This window comes from Cryptomeria japonica, chromosome 9, assembly GCF_030272615.1.
Source record: "Cryptomeria japonica chromosome 9, Sugi_1.0, whole genome shotgun sequence".
Lineage (NCBI taxonomy): Eukaryota > Viridiplantae > Streptophyta > Pinopsida > Cupressales > Cupressaceae > Cryptomeria > Cryptomeria japonica.
This window is the reverse complement of record NC_081413.1, coordinates 246,408,781-246,434,286: the sequence shown is the minus strand read 5'-3', so window position 1 is coordinate 246,434,286 and position 25,506 is coordinate 246,408,781. Positions and strand designations below refer to the sequence as shown.

The window sequence follows — 25,506 nt, the reverse complement described above, 5'->3', positions numbered from 1 at the left end:
TTCATTGCTGCCTTTGAGAATAATTTATTATTCTCCAAACTGATCTCTCTTTGGATCCCTTCCTCAAATGAACCTTCTTCCCTTTATATCTTCTATTGTGAGGGAGAAGTCACACCCCTTCAACATGCCTGCCCTTCGAAAGCGTCACAACCTTTCACAATCACCACCCTTTGAAAGAGTCACAAACTTTCATAATTTCTGCCCTCCTTTGGAAGAGTCACTTCCTTTCATAATTTCTGCCCTCCTTTGGAAGATTCACTTCCTTATTTACTTCCCATTCCTTCCTTCTTCGATTCACTCTTCCCTGATTCACATGCTTCCTTCTTAATTTTCTCCTCCCTTACCCCTCTTAAATGAGATTCTCTTCTCCCTTTTATATTGCATGTTCGAGAGAGTCACAACTTTTCACTTCATGCCTTTTGACCATTCATTATCTTAGTTAAATTCTAATTATATTTAATTTTATATTTTTAATTTAAATGTTATTTTTGTTTTTTTGTATTTTAATATTATTATTATTTATTATTAAATCCTATTTCAAAGTTGGGACATTACAGATTGTAGTCCCTTCCCATGGGAACTGTGAAGACTTGTTTGACAATGCTGGCAAATACTGTGATTCTTTGTGAAGGTTATTATTGAACATCATACTTATACAAAATCCAGCTGAATCAAAATGATTTCGTGAACAAAATGATAAATATCAACTCCTTGGCATCCATTTTACCTTACAAAAGCAATAAGGTAGACAGGGAGGGCATTGCTAGTTAGAAGCAAAGAATAAAACAGAGCCATTAATGAAAATCTGGGACCTGTTTGAATGGGAAGAAAACTCATAATCTCATCTTATTGGTATGGTCAAAGGCTTTATCAAATGCCAGTAAGAGCTGCCTACAAGACAAAATCATTAACTATGTTTGTTTCTGAATGACATTGACTCACACACTTATGTGATTGCTTTCTATCAATTTTATAGAAGTTTTATATGCATTGTATGGGCTTATGTTTATACTTTTAGTAAATTTATTTAACATTTTAAATGTTAATGGTTTTTTAAAATTGTGCTTCTTTTAATTTTTTAAAGTTATTTTTAGGTACTTTAATTTATTTGTATTTTAAAAATTTAAATATTATTTGAATGTATTATTTTATTTGCCACCCCAATGTTATATTCGTACATCGTGTTATATGACATTCGCATGTTATTGACCGTTGATAACGCGATTAACGGCTGTGATTTTCACGAATGTCATATAACACGACGTACGAATATAACCTTTTGGAGCCAGAATAGCTGCGTCCCTTGTGAATGGCTATGTCCTGTTGTGTATTTGCCTTGTTAACATCTGTATAAAGATTGCCAGAAATTGTTGCATCTTCCTTTACACTTCTGATTGATTGATATATTATTATACTTATATATCTACCTTTCTCATGCTATGTTTTATAGCACTTTACTGCATATTTGTAATTTTTTTGCTTATTTAAAGTTAAAAATTGACTTGAGCTCATTGATTCTCCTACTTGCAGATTACTTCAACTGCTGGAGGTGGGACTCTCACCGTAGAGTTTGGACTTTTGAGTCGGTTGGTTGGAGATCCCGGTAAATAATCGAAATGCCTTTTGAATGATGTAATATGCATTCTATTCCACTTCTGATACTACTGCTTCTACTAGTCTGGTTTGTGTGAATACTGCATACAAATGCAAAATGAAGTGGATTACTTTTCTGAGACTGTGTTTTGAAATATGACTACAGTTGAAAATTTATGGCATGATTTCTTTTGCAGTATTTGAGAAAGTTACAAAGAATGCAGTGCGAGGACTCTGGGCCCAACGGTCAGAAATTGATCTTGTTGGAGCTCACATTAATGTTTTCTCAGGACAGTGGACCCAAAAGGTATGGCTAACATGTATTTCAATTTATGATGGAAACCTCAGTAAAATCTAGTTTCCATTTTACTTTTTGTGCTCAAACAAGTTACCAAGCTTTCAGAATTTGCTTCTTTTAGCTTCAGAATAGAATAACTTTTGCTAGAGTTTTAAATTGTTACTGATTTGTCTTTTTCACTGGGCATATTCATAGGATGCCGGGATTGGTACAAGCATAGATTCGTTTTATGAGTACCTTCTGAAAGTAAGTCAGTTTGATTACTTATTGATTGCTTCATAAATTTCAATTGTCCTGCAAATAACTTTGAAAAGTCTATTTCTGCAAGCATGGTTGATCACATCAGACACTTTTCTCATCTCAATATGCATATTTTGTTGTATTCATTAATTTTTAGCTCAATCATGTAATTGAAGTTTTAAATTTAGCTTTGAAGATTCAACAGGCTGTCGAGTGCTTTGGATCTGGTTTTATTGCATGAAATATTCTATCTATCTGGAGTTGCATTGTGATGTCCCCATCTTTGCACTTATAATAAATAGCAGTAAAATACTTATGTCTTTCATAGCCAGTAAATAGTCGGATTAAAGTGTCACGAAAATTGTTAAGTCTTATCAAAGAGACGTTTTTCTTTAGTGGCATTAAGAGTTACACGAATGATATAACAAGTTCAATATGTTTTGATCGATGAATATAAGATGGAAAGCCAGAAACGATATGGCTCAGTACGGCCTCGCACTATATAAGGCTCTTGATAAATCCCAATCGATAGAACCCTGTCTCTTTATAATGGCTCAGTCCACATATCCTCTCCTGTCACAGAGCCCTTCTCTGTACTTACGCCCACAACATCATTAGTATTACAAAGGTAAATTTCTGCACTTTCGACATCGGGGTATGCTAACAAGAGAGAGCCACGTTGAAGAAAGACATGTCAGGCTTGGTATTGTCATAATTGTGAGCTCCATATGCAAATACCAAAAGGATGTCACTACAGATCCAACGTGGCAGTTATTTTATCCATGTCATCAGCAGTAGATCATATATATCGTACAGAGGTACTTAGGGTCGATACATCCTAGTGGTCCAGTGCACCCTTGCAGAGCAGTCACACAAGGAAACCATGTATTCCTAAATACAATAAGGTGTCCTCATTGTAAGTAATACTGCACACCAAGTTATGAAACGTAGAATCTCCCTTACACCCCTGTTCAAGATTGAATAGACTATTGAATGAAAACTAAGTTGATCAAGAGGTGAATAACAACGGTTAAGAGAGAAGATATTATGTGTGATTTGAGTAGCTACTGACAGCAATTATTTAAAGCTTAATGAATAAGTCATTAAGTCTGAAAGATACGATTTGATTATGTTATAAGGGGATGCGATCTGATTGAGAGGAGTCATATCTCTTACGAGGCAACATTCCCCTTGCACGATGCATAAGGAATAAAATGGATCAGTGATTGGAAAAAAAAGGAAGAAGACTGGGAAGAAAAGAAAAACTGCATGTTATCAAACAAATGGTGAAGCATTCAGTCAACAATTCAAAGGCATAAGCCTGCAGTTAGTCAATAGAAAGGAAGGCAAGTAAGAAGTAAATACAGAAAGGAAGGAATATAAGAAACCACCTGATCTGAGCCTGCACAGCAAAACCCGTGGGAGAAAAGTCACCTACCAATTATTTCTGAATCCATTTGGATTTGCCCATATCGAGCCTCTGTCTTCTCAGGTACAAGCCGGTTACAAACACCTCTTTCTACATCAGATACGGCACCACTTATATATATGTCAGAAACAGCATCAGACAATTATTGCCGGGATCAGATTTTGTATATCTGAATATCTAAGATATCCATTGCATATACATCAACTTTCTTCAGGTTAGGAGTATTCTAGTATAGCGATAGTGGCTCGAGTAGAAGATTTTCATCATCACATAAGTTGCACCCTTAATATAAGCTTGTAAGGTATCAAATATATTGCATTTTGTTTCATAAGGAAGATGTTCAAGTAAAAAGAAGTCTCTTATAATTAAATTATAATGCAAATAGCCCCATAATCTTAAGAGTCCAAATAAGGGGACACTACATCCATGGAAATGTATACAGGTTAATATTCAAGAGCCCCAGATAAGGATACAGCTAAAAAATTGAAAATAGACAAATTAATTTAAAAATAAATAAATAATAGGTAAGAATTAAATTCTAAACTAATTATGGATAATTAACAAAATAAAATTTATTAACAGTTGGAATTTAGCTAAATTTTACATAAATCTAAAATTTAACTTGGAAAGTAGTTATTTTGAGATAACAAAAATGTAGCTTTTTCCTATTTGCCCTTAACTTTAAAATTACATGTTTAAATGAAAATGTGAGTACAAATGACAATTTTTCATCCTATATTTAAAGAATATCAATGCTTGATTAAAACAAAGATTAATCATTTTTTAATTAATTACTGAAGTTTAAATTGTTCATAATCATTTTTTACTGTTACAGGCTACTTATTGTTAAATGGATTAACTAGAGTAGATAATATGAATATCTGAAGTTAGATATCATAGTTGGCAGACTTGGACTCGGCAAAAAAATTTGTGACTCAGTAAAGACTCCAAAAAAATTCGGCAGCTTAAATAATTGCTTAAATTTCTTTAAAAACACATTTTTTTGGCAAAATTGGATAGCAAAATATGTTCTCTGAGTTCAAACGTGTTTTCTTCTAAATTTGATTCATTTGAATACAAATCGAGTACAAAATCGCATCATAATGCGGAATCCTAATACAATAGTTTTCTGGCAACTATTATGAATTCATGATGTTTGCCTTTGAAAATCATTATAATTCATGAATTGCATATGACAAGATGTTACATCTTCCTCTTCCCTAGTCTAGTAAAAACTTGAAGAGAGGTTTTAATCCTTGCACTTTGTTTAGCTCCTTACTCGACATTGAAGGCTGTGTTTGTGGATCTGACTTGACCAAATCATTGACTTCCTCTAATTTGTTGTCTACCTTTCTTGCGAAAAGCTAAAGGTTGTGTTGTATCTTATAATAATAATGGTATTTGGATCTTTGCCACTAATAGTATGATACTTTACCATTGATCAATGATATTATGATAGTTATAAATATAATTGTCTAAGTTGTCGGTTATGATCTCCACTCGGAAATCTCCTCATTGTAATCAAATTTCTTATATGAGAAGAGATCCCAATAACTAGTGGGGGTCTAGGAGTGGAGACCCCAATGTGGTTGAGGGGTGGTGTCCCTTATGGGGTCTGCGGACACCATTTTCACAAGTTTATCATAAAGGGAGAAATTAGACATTTGGCACATTTTCTCTCCAAATGTCATGTGAGGAAACATAAGGGACATCCATGCATTTATAGGGCGAAATTGTGACTTTTTTAACTATCTTTTCACATTTTTTTTTGGCGGTTCACATTTTTAACATGTTTGGCAAGTTTTTTTGTCACACTTGCCGAGTTTTTGATGAGTACCCACCCCAAAAAATGTCACGTGAGGAAACATAAGGGGCATCCATGCATTTAAGGGCGAAATTGTGACTTTTTTAACTATCTTTTCCACCTTTTTTTGGGCGGTTCACATTTTTAACATGTTTGGCAAATTATTTTTGTCATACTTGTCGAGTTTTTGATGAGTACCCACCAAAAAAAAGTGTTTGATAGGTGACTTAACCTGCGAGTAACTTGGTGAGGTGCAAAATTCGTGAGTACTCATCAAGTTCATTGACTTGGCAAGTACTCGTTGAGTTCGTTGACCCGGTAAGTACTTGTCGAGTTCGCCAACTATGTTAGATATCAAGTTTTACTTATTTTTTAATCGTTCTATTAAACATTTCTAATGTCATGACAAAGTGATTGGGTCAGAAATGGCAACGAAGAAAAATCATTCAGGAGCATTGATCTTTTTAGCAAAGATATACCATCATACAAATTCACCTATATAAGGACAAGAAACAATTGCACAGATCTCTTAGCCATCTTAGGGATAGATTTTAATATAAAGGATGGGGGGAGTTTGATATTGCTAGAATCCCCTATGACCCCACTAGAAAACTTGATCTCGGTGCATGTTCTCTTCATCTCTAAAGGCCAACAAACCCCCCCTTTAACTTTATTAATCGCTCCAAATATAATTGGAAATCGCTTCTTGGCATCTTCACTCCATCACATGCCATATATCCTCTCCCACATGTGAGAAAGGTTGTCACTTTTTTTTGTGCTCCTGTTCTCCTCCTTACCTCATTTCGCATTTGATGGCATTAGAAATCTAAGAAGAGGATCTCAAGCATGGAGTTTTGTGAATCCTTTAGCTAAAATTGGTAAGAACTTATGAACTTGTTTTTGTGAATTTATCATAAAAGAGGCTTAAAAGGAAAACAATCGCGGTCTTGCATTTCTTTGCTTTTGGAAAGTTGGGAGAGTGGGTTTTCCTTTGAAGTGGAATCTTTGGAAGGAATTGAGTATAGCTGCTGAATTCATGTTGGCAAAGGTCTTATTATTTGGTAGTTTTTGTTTAGAATTGGCCTCTCAGTTGCTGGTTATCAAAGCTCGAGTATCTTATTTGGATTAATTATTAATAGTGTTAATACATTTGCTTTCTATGTTGTAGTTTGTACCTACTTCATTATAGTAAATGCTTTTGGAGTTGGACCAAGGCAAAATATATGTGGTATTTGCCTTCCATAGAATTTCTATTTATAGAGAAACTAAGTTGCCAGTATGGGTATGAGAACATGTACCGATATAGGATATGGGATGTTGGTACAATAATGTTTTCCTTGGCTACAATAAGTTTGGGTACGTGTATACATATTGATATAGATATACAAATTTTTTTAAGAAATATACAAAATTGTAAAACTAAATACATTTGATAGTATGATACTTTATCATTGATCAATGCCAAATGCCAAATTGGTAATGATAAAGATAAATATTAAATGCCAATTGATAATTAAATATTTTATATTTATCTTTATTGATTGGCATTTAATAGTGATAATTTTATTTGCTTAAGTTCTTGATTCTAGTCTCTACTCCTAGACCCCCTCCTTGTAATCAAATTTCTTATATGACAAGAGATCCCAATAACTAGTGGGGTTTTGGGAGTGGAGACCCTAATGGGTTTGAAGGGCGACAATGATCTTTGTATTGGGTGAAATGATGCTTTTAGAAGCATTTTTAGGTTTTTTGGATGCAAGAAAAGTCTTTTTTTGTTACTTTTTGGGGCTCAATGCCTTTGGGTACCCTAGGTATGCCTAGGTATGTCTGGTATATACCCAGATGCTCGGGTACATATCCTAGGTGTACCCAGGCATACCCTCGGGTGAACTCATGCCTAGACGTACCCAGAATGGGTGTAGGAGTCCTTAAGGGCGTACCCAATAACTTAGTAGAGAAAGAATCATAAGTTTTGGGATTTAAGGGTTAGCTTGAATTGGATAGGGGATAGGTTGGTTGTGACTGCCATCTCTGTAACTCTTCATTTTCAAAATCAAAATTTTCTAAATTCCTAAGCCAAGATGGCCATCCATATGGAAAACGGTGGATTTGGGATTAAAAGGAGCTCAAGGTTCATAAGGGGCAAAGAAACAGTTAAGAGAGTCATTGAGGATCAAGCAAACAATCCTTAGGAGGTGCATCAGGCATACTTTGGCCTGACTAATGGTGTAGAATTCTAAATGTTGTTGTAGGATAATGTCATGGTAGAGGAAAGCACCAAGATTTTGGCAGTGTAGGCCCTTGATTAATAAAAAGTCTTAGTGGAGGGTGTGCAGATTCAAACTTCCAGGCTTCTGCATTGGGCAGTCAACATTAATTTCAGAACACAACATGCTACAAGGTTTGTTAGAATACTGTGACGGACATTGTGATTGGTACAATGAGACCTTATATATAATGAGTAAGTTGCTAGCATCACTTCTGCCATCATTACTCTTTGATGGTCCTAACATAGTTAGTATCTTTGCTCCATCTTTTTGGTTGTAATGCCCCCTTTTTGGGATGATATGGTTTATGATTGGATTAGCCTATTATTGGCCCTCATAAGCTAAGACTGACAGTTAGAGGGTCCCAGTTGGCAGTGCAGGAGGCTTATTTCCATTCTGATGGTCAGAAGTGTTCAGGATTGCAAGGCATTCAGATGAACAGTGGACGCAGTGGGCTACCCTATGGTGTTTGCAGAATTGAGATATAATGGTTATTATTGGAGTTATGACATTTTAATTATTATCAGTGTTACTCGGAAACATGTTTCCGGCCTCAAGGCACCCGTCTCGGAAACAGAAACCGTTTCGGGGACTTGGGGATGGCCGAAAACATTTCCAAGCCATCCCCGGTCCCTAAAAATTTTCGGAAACTCGAGGACAGTCAACTTTTTTCCTGGAGACCATTGACCGTGCCCGGGACGACAGGGGATGCCCAAGCCGTCCCCCATCCGTCCCGGGGATGGGTAGCCGTTTCCAACTATAAGGTAATTAAAAAATATTGTTTTTAATAAAAATTCAAAAAAATATTATTATTTAGTTTTGAGAGCAATTAATTTAAAAAAAAAATTTGGATCCCTGATTATTATAATAAAATCGCTTGTAAATTATTATAATATTTATTATTTATTAATAGTTCTAGGGATGGCTATATATATATATGAAATTCTTCCCAAGATATGAGGTATCTTTTCTTCTCCTTGCCTACCTGCGTGAATTCCTCTCTATTGCCGTGAACTCCTCCCTGCCTGATGTTGCATGCCTAGCACTGTTTTTAATTTTTTGTTCAATGTTTTTTTGGCCTTTAGTTTTGCCATATGCGTTTTAACTTTGGTATATATCGATATCATATATTATTGAAGTAACTTTAAGATATCGGCAGTAGGCGGAAACTTATTAACTATATCGATATCAGTCATCAAACTATATCGATATTAAATTATTAATATTATCATTTGTAAATATGACTGATAAACAAGCTCAAGGAACAACCAAAGTAAATACCTCAGAAATTGAGTCAACAAAGAGCAATGAAGGTCTGATATTCCCGGTTTAAGTGCTGACACAGGTCTGATATAAATTTCTGAGTGATGGCAGGTCTGTTGTTTGACTGTTACAGACCCAATTAGTAAGCAAACCACTGAGGAGAACCCCCAACCTCGTCAAGGATACCCCACCATTGGTCATAATCATTTTATGCACTCCCAGCTTGACCCAACATCCTCCAAATGGCAAGCAGATAGGGAAACACAGGTCTGCAAATGTTTAATTAACATTCCCCGCCCCCGCCCACTAACAGACACACTGGAACCTTAAAGATGAGTTGGAATCGACTCTGACTGATCTGTATGCATTGGAAAACAGTCTTCTACGGGGCTGATATGACTGGTATAAATGTTGCAAGATTGCTGTTCATAGTTGCAGGTTATGACAGCCCACATAAACTAGCACAACCACCCTTCAGTCAACCATTGAACATCTCCCAGCTTAAGATATGTTATTATCTTCCAGTCATGCCCAAAAACTATCAAGAGTGCTGGAAAAGGGTTGACCAGCAGATAGACAACTTCAAACTTGTCAAATCTCTACTCTCCCAAGGAAAAAAGGTTTGAAATTGGTTGAAGATGTCTAGGCACCATTCACTCATGATGATTTAGACCCCAAAACAAGGCATTTCAGCCTGCAAGTTCTCACACCATACTCTAGGAATGTTCAGGAAGTGGTACAAATGACATAGGGATTTGTGCCAGCAATGAACAACAGTAAAAATCTGCACAATGAAGTCGTCCAACCAGTAGAAGTCACTTGCACGAAGTTTCAAATCGTCAAAATCCTTCAACCCACTTCCTAAAGCAAATAGGAAGGTCCGACCTAGCTAGGGCATCATTTGAAATCCAACTATATAGCCGGCCAAGGATTTCCAATCACCACAAAATCTCTCCAAAAATCTCCAAATATAATTCTAGAATAACTGCAATCAAAGAACTTTGAAAATATTCATTTTTTGAAAGCCCAAAAAACTGCAACACTGTGAATAACAATGGTGACTCCTATGTAGAATCATTGAAACCAGCTAGGGACCATCTCTTAGATTCGAAACCGGTAATCAAATGAGGGTTTTCATCCTCAATCAATCCTTGGAAGAACTCTGCGGTTCAATCTGATAACATCCTGTTATGTGTACTCTTCTGCATATTTAGAATGAGATATCAAACCTCCTTTTATAGAGTTGGAGGGAAAAAGGAATAATTTTAAATTCAAAATAGTTCATTTTCTCTCAAATGTTCTTTTTACAATTTAAAATAAACTTTACGTGCAAACTCCCCTTCACAAGGCATCCATTTGAGGTGACTTAAGTAATTTTATAAAATATAACACTCGAGTGAAATGATATAATATTAAGTTATTAACATTAGAAAATTAGTGCATACAAGGTCACCAGGAGACAGGTACTTGGAGACTCCGGAGGTACGGCTAATTTTTGGAGACGGGTACTTGGAGATGCCAATTTTTTTTTTAATATAATTTAATAATTTCCAGAATCATGACATAGAACTTTGAAAACAAGAACAATGGTAAAGTTTAACATTAACTTTAAAATTTAAATACACTACATATTTCATATTAGATTATCATCACATATTGAAATTCAAAAATATTGATAGTTGATGTTGATAGGCAAACCAAAAACAAAAATCAGAAATCTATCATCTACTCCTCTACTCAACCATTAATCGTTGCACGACCATAATCAATTTCACTGGTACTTTCACATACAGACCAGATATAAAGCTAATACAGTAACATACACACCATAACACGATCCAGTTTATCTGTACTTTACATAGTTATATACATAATACAACAAGCACGTTGCAGATGCTTTCTTAAGAGGATGGTCATGGAAGAGGAAAAATTGGCACTCAAGATAACTCGAATTTATTGAATTAAACACATCAGTAACTCTGGAGATGTGCAACAAGCTTGCGGGAGTCAAATTGGATATCACATTGTACTTTGCCCCGTGAAACAAACATACTGTACAGACTGGCTGAGATTAAACAAAGCAATTTTGAATGGCACAAGTACGCTATGGGGCTGGACTTTTTGCTTCAGGTGAATCAGTGCCGATCAATCCTTTGGCCACCCTGCTTGAGCATGTTTACGTGCTGCAAGAGATGTCAGATTCTCTCGGGAGATGACAGGATTCTGAAGCAGGAGTTGCAAATATCAACTCTTTGATGATTATTTACATACTTAATACCAGAACTCTAAGGGTGGCAGGTAATGGAGTAATCATGTATGGAATTGTGCAACTCCTTGTTATAACTGTATGGATTATTTCATCTGCTAGGCATTGCAATACAACTGTGTCTGATATTTGTATTTAGCGTCATACAGTTATAACAAGGAGATGCAAATATCAACTCTTTGATGATCAACTTCCCTATGTAGTCTTTTCTTCCATGACTTTTTTTATCTCCAGTATTGCTTGATAATCATCTTAGGTTATATGGAGAAAATGTTAATTTCTGCAGTGTGTGGTGATGATTTCCAGGCATATTTGTTACTTGGAGATGAAGAATATTTATTTATGTTTCAAGAGGCTTACAAAGCTGCCATGCGTTATCTTTATGACGATCCATGGTAACTATTCTATTTTATTTATAGATTAATGACAAGTCATGTTTTTTCTCATTTGTTTTCAGCATTTAATAATGTGTGTATAAACCTTTATTGTCACAGGTACGTGGAGGTCAACATGAATTCGGCAGCTGTTGTATGGCCATTGTTCAACAGTTTGCAGGCTTTCTGGCCTGGGCTTCAGGTTATTATAAGAATAATAGATGTTTGGGTTGAGGTTTGCCTGTTAAAATATGCAACTGAATAGGTTATTGCCTTTGAAAGGTTTTGGCTGGAGATGTGGAGCCAGCTGTTCGGACACACAAAGCCTTCTTTAGTGTCTGGAAACAGTTCGGATTTACACCAGAGGGTTTCAATCTTGCAACATTTAGTGTGCAGGTGCCTCTTTCTAAGCACAGAAGAATATTTATTATTTTTATATTGACTTACCAGCAAATTTAGTAGTTTTGTGTTAATCTGGTCTATGTCATTTGGACAAAAAGTTTAAGCTAGGAGAAGCAGAGTCATGCTTCTGAAATCCAGATTATTTTTTGCTATTCAAACATATTTAATTACTGGATAGTTTAAGTTCTGTTCTGTTTATGTGAATAATTACTATGTTCTTGGCAGCCTGGTCAAAGGAGTTACCCCTTGCGTCCAGAGCTGATTGAGAGCACCTATTGGCTTTATAAAGCTACTAGGGATCCAATGTAAGTGGCTAAAATCCTCTTAATAACTACATTCTGAAATAATGTCAGAGTTTTGATCGAGTGATGTTCAAACAGGTTTACCTCTGTTTTTACTAATGATTTATTTTTTGAAGAAAAGAAAGGGAATCACAAATTGTCTGCATTTTACATCTATTTTAAGTAATGAGTGTCCTAAAAAAAACTAAGAAAGAGCTGTCTATAATTGATTATTAGTGCATCTCTTAAGTGACCATTGTAATGGGTTTGTAGATATGAGTGCAATACAGCACATGATACAAAAAATATATTTAATTTCTTTAATGATTCTTTTTTAATTCAGCGGCAGCTCCCATTGTTTATATAAGCCCATTAGTATTGAACATGGCACATATTTCTACACAACTAAGAAATCAATTATCTCATGAGGGGCCCACAACTCTGGTTTTGAATGTGACTCATTGTGTGGTGACTGTCTACCTATTTCTATATCACATCATAGCTAACTAGACAGAAGCTTCGCTTGTCATATATAAAAAATTATATGTCAACTTGTACATTGTATGTTGTTACTAGAGCACGACGAGCATCATTGCCACTCATTTTATGTGATATCTTCATGGTTTTTTTTTCAGTATGATCTTCTTTCTTCGTATAAGATGGCTTTGTGAGGATGTGTATGGATTAATCCAAGTGTCATTCTTTGGCATATGCAATCAGTTTTTAATACTTGATGAGATGAGTGGGTTATGCTTGATTTCCATTAGAATTTGTTTCTTTTTTATGCTTGAAAGAACTTCGAAATCACACATTGGCCTTAAACAAAAAGAGAAGCATAGGAAGTGATTTATAGGGTGATTCTTATTTGGGGATCAGATCTCAACTTAAGTAGCAATGTGGGGCAGCAAAACTGGGACAAGCTACTTCGTTTCAATGCAAAAAGGAACCTTCCGCCCCCTTCTGAGTATGTGACCATGCTGCCTTTAATAGAGGCAAAAATTTTGGGGTCATACGATTGGGTGTGTAATATCAGTTGACATCCCTTAAGAGAATTTATGTTAGAGAGAGGAACTAACTATAGGAAAGGCTGATTATGGAGTGAAAATATGCTCACCAACAATAGTTTGAATCTATTTTACCCTGCGTTGCCGGGATAGTGGTGCAGGAGCACCCTTCTAAGGTCTTCCACCTTTCGATTTTGTTGGGATTTTGCTTCTTTAAGAAGCCATGTAAATGTAATAAGAGCCAAGAGCTCATTGGTTTTGTTTAGGTCCTAGTTTAGGTCCTAGGTTCACAAGTCTAGGTTGAGTTTTCTCTTGGAGTTGAGGGTATGTGTGCCTATTGGTGAGTTTGGGGTCCTTTTAGCATGGTTGTGTCCATAGGATAGCCTAATGTAGGGCTAAAAGTCAAGAAAAGCAACATTGCAAAAGTTGCTCAAAAGTTGCAAAAAGTTGCATGACAACTTTTCAAAGTTGTCATGCAACTTTTCCACCAAATAGGTCATAACCTTAACTTGGCGTTGGGAACCCTGACCCTGGCACACAAACCGAGGCAAAGACATTATAAACTGGTGCAAACCCTAAAATGAGGGGTTGGATGTCAGAGTGTACGGAAAAAGGAAAAACTCCTTGACTGTGACTGTGTTTTGTTGCCAGTCGGCACAAATGGAGCAATGAAGGATTGTTAATGGATTGTTCTGGAACCTAAACTGTATTGGGAGTCTTGTTGAGTGTTGACACATTCATTTTGAGCATTTAGATTAAGTTTGTTTTGCAAGTTTTGGTGTTTTTGTAAATATTTTGTAAATTTCTTCCTTACTGTCCAGTTTTGGACTGTTTTGTGTAAATGGGTTGACAACTCCTATCCCCATTGTGGAAACACCATAAAACCATGGGGAATAGGAGTGCAAACCCTATACAGTGTCTCAGAGGAAGCAGGGCCCTGGAAAATGCAGGCAACCCCTTCAAAGACCCACTCCTAGGCGAGACTGGACTGTGCCCGGCTAGGAAGGGTTAAGGTTGCAGAGGTCCGTGAGAGCAAGGAAGGACAAGGAAGGAGGCACCCTGTGTCCCAAAACCAGGAAAATCCTTGAGCCTTGGGCAAATGAATAGCAGTCCCTTTGGGGAGTTTCACAAGTTTTGGCATTGTTTGCAAGAGGAAGCCCTAAAAGTCCGGAATGGAGGCCTAATAGGGGCTCATTCCTTGTAGCCCTATTTTGTAGGAAAAAAGCAAAATTGTGAAATCGGTAACAAGAAGGAAGGTCAAAAACCTCTTGGGGGCCACATGAGTGGATGGAGAAACATGTCAAAGACCTGTCTTATTCTTGCTAGGATCTGAGAAGGTGTAGGAAGAGTTAAACCCTTATTAGCCTATGTAAGGGTTTTTGAAGCTTGTGAGTAGATGAGAGCTTAGGAGAAGAATCACATGTTGTTGGTGGGTGGATTGGGCAAGGTCAGGGGATTCCACAAGCAAGGGAAGTCCTAGAGACCCTAGGGTGTGGTTGGAACACCTGGTGATCCAAGGAAAGGATCAAAGAGCATAGACTAGGCTAGTCTATCACAAGCCCATTCCCGTTAGATTGGTATTAGAGCCAGGTTAAAGATTTGGTGGACCGTGCATGTCTCTATATTCTGGGGAATCAGTAGGGGAGAACATAATGGTCACTAATGCAGAGTTGGCTAGGGAGGTAGAAGAACAAAAGGAGAAAAATAAACTCCTTGAAGATGCTATGAATGAGATAAGGAACAAGCTGCAAGAAGTGGTTGATCAGAGAGCACAAGAACTCTGGGGTGCGGACGCCAATGACAGAGGCAAGAAAGCTATTGATATAGAAGACATCATACCTGAACCAGACCCCTTAATCAATGAAGAACCTTTTGTAAAGGCCTTTAAGACTTTGAACACAAAATCTTTTGAAGGATTGCCACTTTTCAGTGGAAGAATGGATATTGACACCGTCATGGAATGGATTGAGGGTATGGAGAACCATTTTGAGTGTGAAGGGGTGACAGAAGCCCAAAAGGTTAGGGTTGCCAAATCAAGACTAAGGGGAGCAGCCTTGACATGGTGGAAGTACTTGCAAGAGGAGAGAATTAGCATGGGGAAGCTACCTACAGCAAACTGGAAGGCCATGGTGAGTAAGATCAAGGAGAACTACTTGCCAGAGGATTATGAAGTCCAACTTCATAAGAAGAGACAAGGATTGAAGCAGAAAGATCTTGATGTTGCCTCTTACACAGAGGAGTTTCAGAAACTTTGTCTTAGATCCAAAGTCCAAGAAGAGGAATCTATCGTGGCTAGGTATCTAAGTGGCCTAAAGTTGAACATCCAAGAGGAGATAAGCCTATGGACTCCTACCACTGTCCAAAAATGTCATTAGTTTGCTGCTAAGGTGGAAGAGAGGAACAAAAGGAAGGGAGACTCCAACAACAGGGGTAGAGGCAGAGGTAGAGATCAAATGAGTCACCGACGTGGTTACCAAAGCAAGGCAAGTGAGCAAAGGAATCAAGGAGAGTCCAAGTTGACTGAGCATAACAGTGAAACCACTCTCAGAGGAGGACATTCTAGAGGAAGAGGTGCACAAGGGGGTCCAAATAGGGGCAGAGGTACCGACAGGGGTAATTCCTACTTTGCAACCATGAAATGCTACAATTGTGGTCAATTGTGACAACCAGCCTATAGATCCCCTAACACATCAAGCAACAAAACACCTGAGGTGGACCATATTGAATCATAAATTGGAGAAAATCTGATGTTCAATAGGGTCTTGATAAGATAGCCGGTTAAGGATGAACCTAAGCATAGGAGAGCATTGTTTAGGTTGAGATGCAAAATCCTTGGTAAAGTTTGCAAGGTGATAGTTGATTCAGGGTCAACTGATAACATCATATCAGATGAGGCAGCCAAGAAGTTGAAACTCACAAGGATACCCCACACTAGTCCTTACAAGGTGACATGGTTGAATGAAGAGCAGAGTGTGCTTGTCAATGAACAGACTTGGGTAGAGTTTTCTATTGGAAGGTACAAGGACAAGATCCTTTGTGATGTGCTACCCATGGATGCTTGTCATCTGCTGCTAGGTAGACCCTGGCAATTTGATAGGAAGGTGATCTATGATGGAGAGGAGAACTCCATTTCCTTCAAGAAGGACAGCAGAACCTTTAAGATTCAGTCTCTGACAGAGAATGATGAGGGAACCTCAAGAACACCTAGTGTCTTACTTAACACTGGTAAAGAGTTCTTACACCTGCTGCATGAAGAGGAGACAGTGGGATGTGCCATCTTTGTGAAGCCAAAGGAGGAGGAAGGTAAGTTGCAGACAGAAGTACCTAAGGAGGTAAAGCAAATGTTGCAAGAATATAAGGACATAGTGAGTGATGGAGCACCTGCAACACTTCCACCAAGAAGGTCTATTAGCCATCAAATAGACTTTGTACCTGGTGCATCCCTGCCCAATAAAGCAGCATATAAGCTCACACTTGATCAAAACAAGGAGGTGGCAAGGCAAGTGCAGGAGTTGTTGGATCAAGGACTGATCAAGAAGAGCATCAGCCCATGTGCAATCCCGGTAGTACTAGCAACAAAGAAGGGAGGCAAGTGGAGACTTGCACTGATTCAAGGGCAATAAATAGGATCACCATAAGGTATAGATTTCCTATTCCTAGAATAGAGGATTTGATGGACTGTTTAGGAGGTGCCATGTATTTTACTAAGTTGGACCTTAAAAGTGGTTATCATCAAATTAGGATTAAGGAGGGTGATGAGTGGAAGACTGCTTTTAAGACCACAGAAGGGTTGTATGAATGGCTTGTGATGCCATTTGGACTTACCAATGCCCCAAGCACCTTCATGAGGTTGATGAATGAGGTGTTGAAGGACTTCACAGGCAGATTTGTGGTGGTGTACTTAGATGACATACTCATCTACAGAAGAACCAAAGAGGAGCACCTTGAACATTTGAGGTTAGTCCTAGAGAGGTTGGATGAAGAGAAGTTGGCAATCAACTTAGAGAAGTGTGACTTCTTGAAGCAAGAGTTAGTCTACTTGGGATTTGTGGTGTCTAAGGGAACCTTGAAGATGGATCCAAGCAAAGTGGAGGCAATCTTGAATTGGCCTGCCCCTAAAACAGGGACTGAAGTTAGGAGTTTCCATGGTTTAGCCCAATTCTATAGAAAGTTTGTGAGGAACTTCAGTGGCATATGTGCACCAGTACTTGACACTATAAAAGGAGGCCTAAAAACTAAGTTCAAATGGACTGAACAAGCTGATGAAGCATTCCAATTATTGAAGCAAGAAGTAGCCACAAAACCCATCCTACTCTTACCTACTTTTGACAAGCTATTCACATTGGAGTGTGATGCAAGTGGAATTGCAGTAGGGGGTGTATTGAGTCAAGAAGGAAGGCCTGTGGCATTTTTCAGTGAGAAGCTTAATGAGGCAAAGAAGAGGTATTCAACATATGATCTAGAGTTGTATGCATTAGTTCAGTCTCTCAAGAAGTGGAGGCATTACCTACTCCCAAAAGAATTTGTGGTGTTCACAGATAACCAGGCTTTGAGTTACATTAACACTCAAGAGAAGCTTAGCAATAGACATTTGAAGTGGATGGAGTACCTCCAATCCTTTACCTTTACCATCAAGCATAAAAATGGGCAGCTCAACAAGGTGGCAGATGCTTTAAGCTGGAAGTTGTTGACTATCCAAGAATTACAATTGCAAAGCATAGGGATAGAAGGTTTCAAGGATCTCTATGAAGAAGATGAAGACTTCTCATCAGCCTACAAGGTCTGCAAGGAGTTTGAGAATCATTTTCATGGTGAGTATGCAGATTACACTCTTCAAAATGGTCTCTTGTTCAAAGGCAATCAGTTATGTGTGCCTAGAGGATCCATGAGAGAAAATCTCATACAAGAGAAACACAATGGAAGCCTAAGTGGACACTTTGGAATCAATAAAACTTTGGATCTAGTACAGAGATACTACTATTGGCCTAGGTTGCCAAGGGATGTGAGAAGGTATGTGGAGCAATGTGGTGTGTGCCAAAGGGCAAAAGGAGGATCAAGCAATGCAGCCCTCTATCAGCCATTACCGGTCCCAAATAGGCCTTGGGAGTGTGTGAGCATGGACTTTGTGGTAGGACTCCCCAAGACAAAGACAGGTATGGATAGCATCTATGTGGTGGTAGACAGATTTTCTAAGATGAGCCATTTCATTCTATGTAGAACTACTCATGATGCTAGCTACATTGCACATCTTTTTTTTAAGGAGATTGTAATTATTCATGGACTCCCATTAAGTATTGTTTCAGATAGGGATAGCAAGTTCATGGGCCATTTTTGGCAAACCTTATGGAGAAGACTAGGAACTAATCTATCATTCAGCTCAGCTTACCATCCACAAACTGATGGTCAAATTGAAGTCATTAACAGGGTGTTAGGCAACTTGCTAAGGTGTCTAACCAAGGAGTATGGGCAGACTTGGGATCTAGTTATTCCACAAGTTGAGTATGCCTACAATGACAGTGTAAATAGGACCACTGGAAGGAGTCCTTTTGAGGTTGTCTATGGTAGACATCCTAGAGGGGTGTGTGAACTAAGAGAACTTGGTTCCATAGAGATGAAGAGTGGGCAAGCAAAGGACTTCACTCAAACCATCAAGGAAGTCCAAGAACAGGTCAAGAGAGCCATCCTAGAGTCTACTCAAAAACTGAAAGCTAAAGTGGATGAAAAAAGGAGAGAGGTTCAGTTCAAAGTGGGTGACTATGTGATGGTCCATTTAAGTGAAGCTAGAATGCAAAGCGGCAAGCCTACTAAGTTACAAATGAAGAGGGTAGGACCTTGTAAAATTCTGTCCAAATATGGTGAGAACGCCTACAAGGTGGATCTTCCTTCAGGTTTAGCTATATCACCAGTCTTCAATGTTGCTAATCTGATATTGTACAAAGGTGAAACAGCAGGGCAAACTGAGAATCAAGCCAAGGTGCCGCAGGACTTGGATGTGAATGCCTTGCCTCAAGTGAAGCAACCCATAGCAGAGGAGACCTTGGAGACAAGGGTGAAGAAGTCTACTAGACACCAGGTCTACATGGAACACTTGGTGAAGTGGGCAGGTCAACATGAGTCTGAAGCCACTTGGGTTGAAGAGGGCAGGTTCAAGAAACTTGGTATTGACGCGGCTCTCATCTCTCCCCTAGTTCCTTAATTTTGTACAGAGGGGGAGTATGGTGCAGGAGCATCCTTCTAAGGCCTTCCACCATTTGATTTTGTTGGGATTTTGCTTCTTTAAGAAGCCATGTAAATGTAATAAGAGCCAAGAGCTCATTGGTTTTGTTTAGGTCCTAGTTTAGGTCCTAGGTTCACAAGTCTAGGTTGAGTTTTCTCTTGGAGTTGAGGGTATTTGTGCCTATTGGTGAGTTTGGGGTCCTTTTAGCATGGTTGTGTCCATAGGATAGCCTAATGTAGGCCTAAAAGTCAAGAAAAGCAACATTGCAAAAGTTGCTCAAAAGTTGCAAAAAGTTGCATGACAACTTTTCAAAGTTGTCATGCAACTTTTCCACCAAATAGGTCATAACCTTAGCTTGGCGTTGGGAACCCTGACCCTGGCACACAAACCGAGGCAAAGACATTATAAACTGGTGCAAACCCTAAAATGAGGGGTTGGATGTCAGAGTGTACAGAAAAAGGAAAAACTCCTTGACTGTGATTGTGTTTTGTTGCCAGTCGGCACAAATGGAGCAATGAAGGATTGTTAATGGATTGTTCTGGAACCTAAACTGTATTGGGAGTCTTGTTGAGTGTTGACACATTTATTTTGAGCATTTAGATTAAGTTTGTTTTGCAAGTTTTGGTGTTTTTGTAAATATTTTGTAAATTTCTTCCTTACTGTCCAGTTTTGGACTGTTTTGTGTAAATGGGTTGACAACTCCTATCCCCATTGTGGAAACACCATAAAACCATGGGGAATAGGAGTGCAGACCCTATACAGTGTCTCAGAGGAAGCAGGGCCTTGGAAAATGCAGGCAACCCCTTCAAAGACCCACTCCTAGGCGAGACTGGACTGTGCCCGGCTAGGAAGGGTTAAGGTTGCAGAGGTCCGTGAGAGCAAGGAAGGACAAGGAAGGAGGCACCCTGTGGAGGAGTTGTAGAGGGGTGTGTGGAGCATCATTGGTGAGAAGGAGGAGCTTCCACCAATCCAGACATGGTGGTGAAGACAGCAAACCATCACTGTGACCCTGGCAGGCCTAAAAACCCTTAAAAACCCTCAAAAACCCTTAAATTCACCTAGGGCAGTGTACTAACACTTGGGGTCCCAAAACCAGGAAAATCCTTGAGCCTTGGGCAAATGAATAGCAGTCCCTTTGGGGAGTTTCACAAGTTTTGGCATTGTTTGCAAGAGGAAGCCCTAAAAGTCCGGAATGGAGGCCTAATAGGGGCTCATTCCTTGTAGCCCTATTTTGTAGGAAAAAAGCAAAATTGTGAAATCGGTAACAAGAAGGAAGGTCAAAAACCTCTTGGGGGCCACATGAGTGGATGGAGAAACATGTCAAAGACCTGTCTTATTCTTGCTAGGATCTGAGAAGGTGTAGGAAGAGTTAAACCCTTATTAGCCTATGTAAGGGTTTTTGAAGCTTGTGAGTAGATGCGAGCTTAGGAGAAGAATCACATGTTGTTGGTGGGTGGATTGGGCAAGGTCAGGGGATTCCACAAGCAAGGGAAGTCCTAGAGACCCTAGGGTGTGGTTGGAACACCTGGTGATCCAAGGAAAGGATCAAAGAGCATAGACTAGGCTAGTCTATCCCAAGCCCATTCCCATCAGACAGGGACAGCAGGGGACAGCGGGATGAGTTTCCGGGACAGCAATTCTTTTTGCCAATTTTGGGGACGGCGGGGGGATGGCAAAGGGGACGGCTATATAAAATATAGGGAAATTTTAAATGTTCATATGAAAAATAGATAAAGCATGTATATATACATTATGTTCATTTGAAAACATGGATAAAGCAGCTTTATGTACATTATAGAAACTTAACATATCACAATTGTGTTCAGAATTCATTGTCAATACTCAATTTGCATTCAGATATCATTGTCAATACTCAATATGCATTCATAATTCAAAATTCATTTTCAATGCTCAATATGCATTCATAATTGAAAATTCATTGTCAATATGCTAGCACTTGTTTGCATGTAGTTCATTGTTCTTTCTGGTTGGAGGATATTTTGGTAGTCTTCCATTTACTATTATGACGTACAGCCGCTTCTTTATGCACTACAAAGTTTTGGGTGTTTGTGAAATTCATTACCAAGCTGTTATTCATATGTCTGAGTGCTTTTGGCATGATTTAGACCTGTTTACCTTTCATATCAGTGAAAAGTCCAATATTGCGGACCTGCAACCACTTTTTTACGCACTACCGAGTTCTAAGTGTTTGTAAAATTTATTACCAGGCTGCTGCTCATTATTTCTAAGTGCTTTTGGAAGTGATTCAGACATGTTAACCCCTCATATTAGTGAAAATCCAGTTTTACAGACCTATATTAAAATAAAAAAATGTTTTTTTTGAGCATTTGAGTCTTTTTTTAAAAATGTGCTGGAAAAAGGGGACGGCTGGCTGTCCCTGGGAAAGTTAGGGGACGTCATAGACATCCCCAACCATATTGGGGATGGGGGACATCCCCTTTGAGAATCACTGCCGTCTCCAAGTTTCTGGGATGTTTCCCACAGATTTTGCAATTTTGGGGACGGCAGGGGGACATCCCCTAGCTGTCCCCAAGTACCCGAAACGTTCCTAGTACGGGGACGGGATTTTATCCCAAGGACACATCCTCGGGTAACGTAGGTTTGAATTGATTAAGTTGCAACAGGAAGCAAAACACAAGGGCTTTTATATTGTTTAGCCAAATTGTTATTCAACTAGATCTTTGAATGTGTTGAACACATCACTCCTGAGAAAATATATCCAATCACATCTGAAAATTTGCCAAAGAACATCAAAATATATTTTGTTCTCTAGTAAGAGGAGTGTGTAAAGGACCACACAAATTATAGTATTCAAATTACAACATTTGCCAAGCCCTTCCTCAGTCAACTATGTCAGTGTGGTCTTTTCCAAGAGTGACTCTTGGCATAACAAAGTGGCTTCTTTTATATTGTTCAGCCAAATTGTTATCCAACATGAACTTTAAATGCAAAAAAAATTGTTGAACACGTCACTCCTGAGAAAATAATAAATATAAATATATAGCCAATCACGTTTGAAAAATTGTCAGTGAAGATATAAATATATATTTTGCTCTAGCAGGAGTGTGTAAGGACCACTCAAATCATAGCATACAAACGACAACATTCGCTAAGCCTTTCCTTAAGACAAATATGTCACTATGGTATTTCCCAGGAGTGATCGCAAGCATACTTCATTTTGGCAAGAAACATGTGGAAGGCCAAGAATGGTATTCTGCTTATGCAACAGTTGTTCAAATGATGAAACTGCTCACATGATAATTTATGTAAGTTGTGAATTGAAGCAATAAAGACGTAAGAATGTGATGATGATCCAAAGGTGTCAAACTTGTGCAACTGAAAAATCAACACTACCAGGTTCTGTAAGCTACTTGGAATCTCCTCGATCAATGATTACAGCATTGCGAGGAGAAAACTCAAATGCTTTTCCTGCACTTGAATGAGGTATTGCTGGATAGAAAGAATCTTTGTAAAAGAGAAAAACATTGAAAATAATATCAATAAATTTGTCAGTGACTTCTCTATGGTCCTCCATCCTAAAATATCTATGGAAGAATATCACCAATAACAATCCTTTGTTGTGCTACAATTGGTAACAGAAGAAAACTTTCAACTATTTTTTCCATGTGATAAGAAGCTCTTGAATCTATAATTCATAGAGAACTTACATTCACATTTACACTGGCAGTAAGTGTATGGTCATTACCTTTGGAAGAACTAGAAGTATTATCAATCTTGCTGTTGCGCTTCTTCACATCACAGCCTCCTCCAATGCTTGCATTTTCAAATTTATGTATCAAGATAACTGTACTTGCCACAAAAGTATGAATATTGTGATATTTATTTGTGTTTGGATCGTGAAAGATGGAAATTTGTTGTAGTTTTCTTTTCTAGGTCATTATTGCCTTTTGTTTAGCTTCTTTAATTGCTTTTGATCTTGGTTTTGTTTAACTGTCAATACTTTGTTTTGGAACTGTTTGAGTTAATGACACCAATATCCAAGAACTTATATTGTTCTCTTGTCAATTGATCACAAATACATTAAGCATTACATAAGCAAAACCTGAAGCATTTTTGGTTCATTAGAAAGTACCTACAAAAACAGAAAAAGGTCCTCTCGAGTAAGAGATAATATCAAGGATCATTTGATCAACTTGTTTAGTGATTCCATGATCACTAAGTTAAAGTTTTGTACTCCTTGAAGTCAAAGATATAGTCTTGAATATTGTTAGTCTTTGTAATAACCACTACCACCCTCAATTTTTTTTGTTTTTATTTTTTTGAAAAAATGTGTTAGCTTTCAACTGAAATAAAATTGTAAATCACATAACACTTCCTTTCCATACAAGTTAGCATATAGGCATTAAAACATCATGACAAGAATATTAGTTTGCTGATGATAGAAGCTAATGTTAAACAACTTGCTGTTACATCCACTCAAAATATATCAAGTATCAAATTCCCAAACAACCCAGCATTTTTATTAACTATTTGGTATCTTAATTAAATAGATAGAGAGGTTGGAGCAGATCTGAATTTTCTTGCTGCTGTTGGTGACAGGGTCAAAACGGGTCTGTGATCAGTGTAGCATCTCTGCACACACTCCAAATATTGATGAGCCCCCTCAAACAGCAACCCCTTTGAAGTATCTTTGTCCAATATCACAACTATGATAAGATATCACACCCAGCAACCGAGAAAGATGTTTGCAAGTCAAAAAACACTCGGAAACTTACTTTAAACAGGGCTCGGAAGAGTGATCAGCATCCAGAAACCTTGCCAACTCATTTCCCAATCACCATACAACATCCAGAAGCTGGAAGGACACCCCTGAGCTCACCAAAACTTTACCTTAACCATTGGAAAAGGAGAACAGCTGTCTGATAACTGAAAATCAGACCCCTACAGGTCTACCATTATATAAGAACTGCAGATACAATACTAAGCAAGACTCGAAATCTTAACCCCATAGGCATGCTACTAATACTCACATTCAATGGCATCAATTACACCCACACATCACTATTAATCGTGATATGTTAAACTGAAATAGATATAAATTTATAATAACCACCCGAAAGTCTGAAACAGCTTATTAAATAGCTTATATAGCAGATACGGCAGAAATTAATCATTACCAAACTCACTTTCAACACAAAGGTTCATCTGGAAATCCTTTTGAATAACAGGGCAGATCCAGGGCGCTTCCCATCACTGTGTTTTGGGCCTCAAAACTGAAGCAACCCACTTTTTCCTTCACTTGCTCTCTTTGATGGTGCTGTACGACCAACCCAGCAGGGATGCAACCTGCCAAACTATGATCTTCACCTTCCTCTACCCTTGGTGTCCAGTACAAACATATAGAGAACTGCAACAATGATTAAATTTGCAGCAACTTCAAGAAATCAGAATCTTTATTGGTATGGCTAAGATAAACATGAACAGCCAGGTACAATGGTATGGCCAGCAGAGAGCTCCTCTTCAATTGCCCACAAAATCTTCTAGTAACTCCTTAATGAGACTTTGCAGTATCAGCAATCAAACCCCAATATATCTCAACAACTAGAAAACATCAAATACCTTCATCATTAAAACCAAATTGTAAACCTTGCTTGAAGCTAAATGGTGATTAGTGAATGAAATAACTCTGTCCAATTAGGGATTATCTTTCAAATCTGAAACTAGAAATCAAATGAGGGTTTTGTCCACAAAAGATCATGGAAGAACACAGAGGTTCAATCCGACAACATCTCAACAATTAGAAAACATCGAATACCTTCTTCATGAAACCCAAATTGTAAACCTTGCTTGAATCTAAATGGTGATTCTTGAACGAAATAGCTCTGTCCAATTAGGGATTATCTTCATATCTGAAACTAGAAATCAAATGAGGGTTTTTGTCCTCAAAAGATCATGGAATAACACATAGGTTAATCCGACAACATAACAACATAAGCAATTTTTAGCATATCCAAAATGAGAGGCCAAACCTCCTTTTATAGATTTTTGGAGGGAATTTGTAATTTGAAATTATAATAACCCCTTTT

The 25,506-nt window shown here is 38.0% G+C and overlaps 1 protein-coding gene across 1 annotated transcript in view; it reads left to right on the top strand.

Annotated features, from left to right (window-relative positions):
• LOC131049988 (alpha-mannosidase I MNS4) overlaps window positions 1–25,506 on the top strand; it is a 195,946-nt gene that overhangs the window by 151,445 nt on the left and 18,995 nt on the right. The window contains exons 7-13 of the mRNA XM_057984108.2: window positions 1,531–1,603; window positions 1,791–1,900; window positions 2,087–2,137; window positions 11,467–11,555; window positions 11,655–11,736; window positions 11,817–11,930; window positions 12,162–12,241. Coding sequence (XP_057840091.2) covers window positions 1,531–1,603; window positions 1,791–1,900; window positions 2,087–2,137; window positions 11,467–11,555; window positions 11,655–11,736; window positions 11,817–11,930; window positions 12,162–12,241 — 599 coding nt within the window. The remainder of the gene's footprint in view (window positions 1–1,530; window positions 1,604–1,790; window positions 1,901–2,086; window positions 2,138–11,466; window positions 11,556–11,654; window positions 11,737–11,816; window positions 11,931–12,161; window positions 12,242–25,506) is intronic.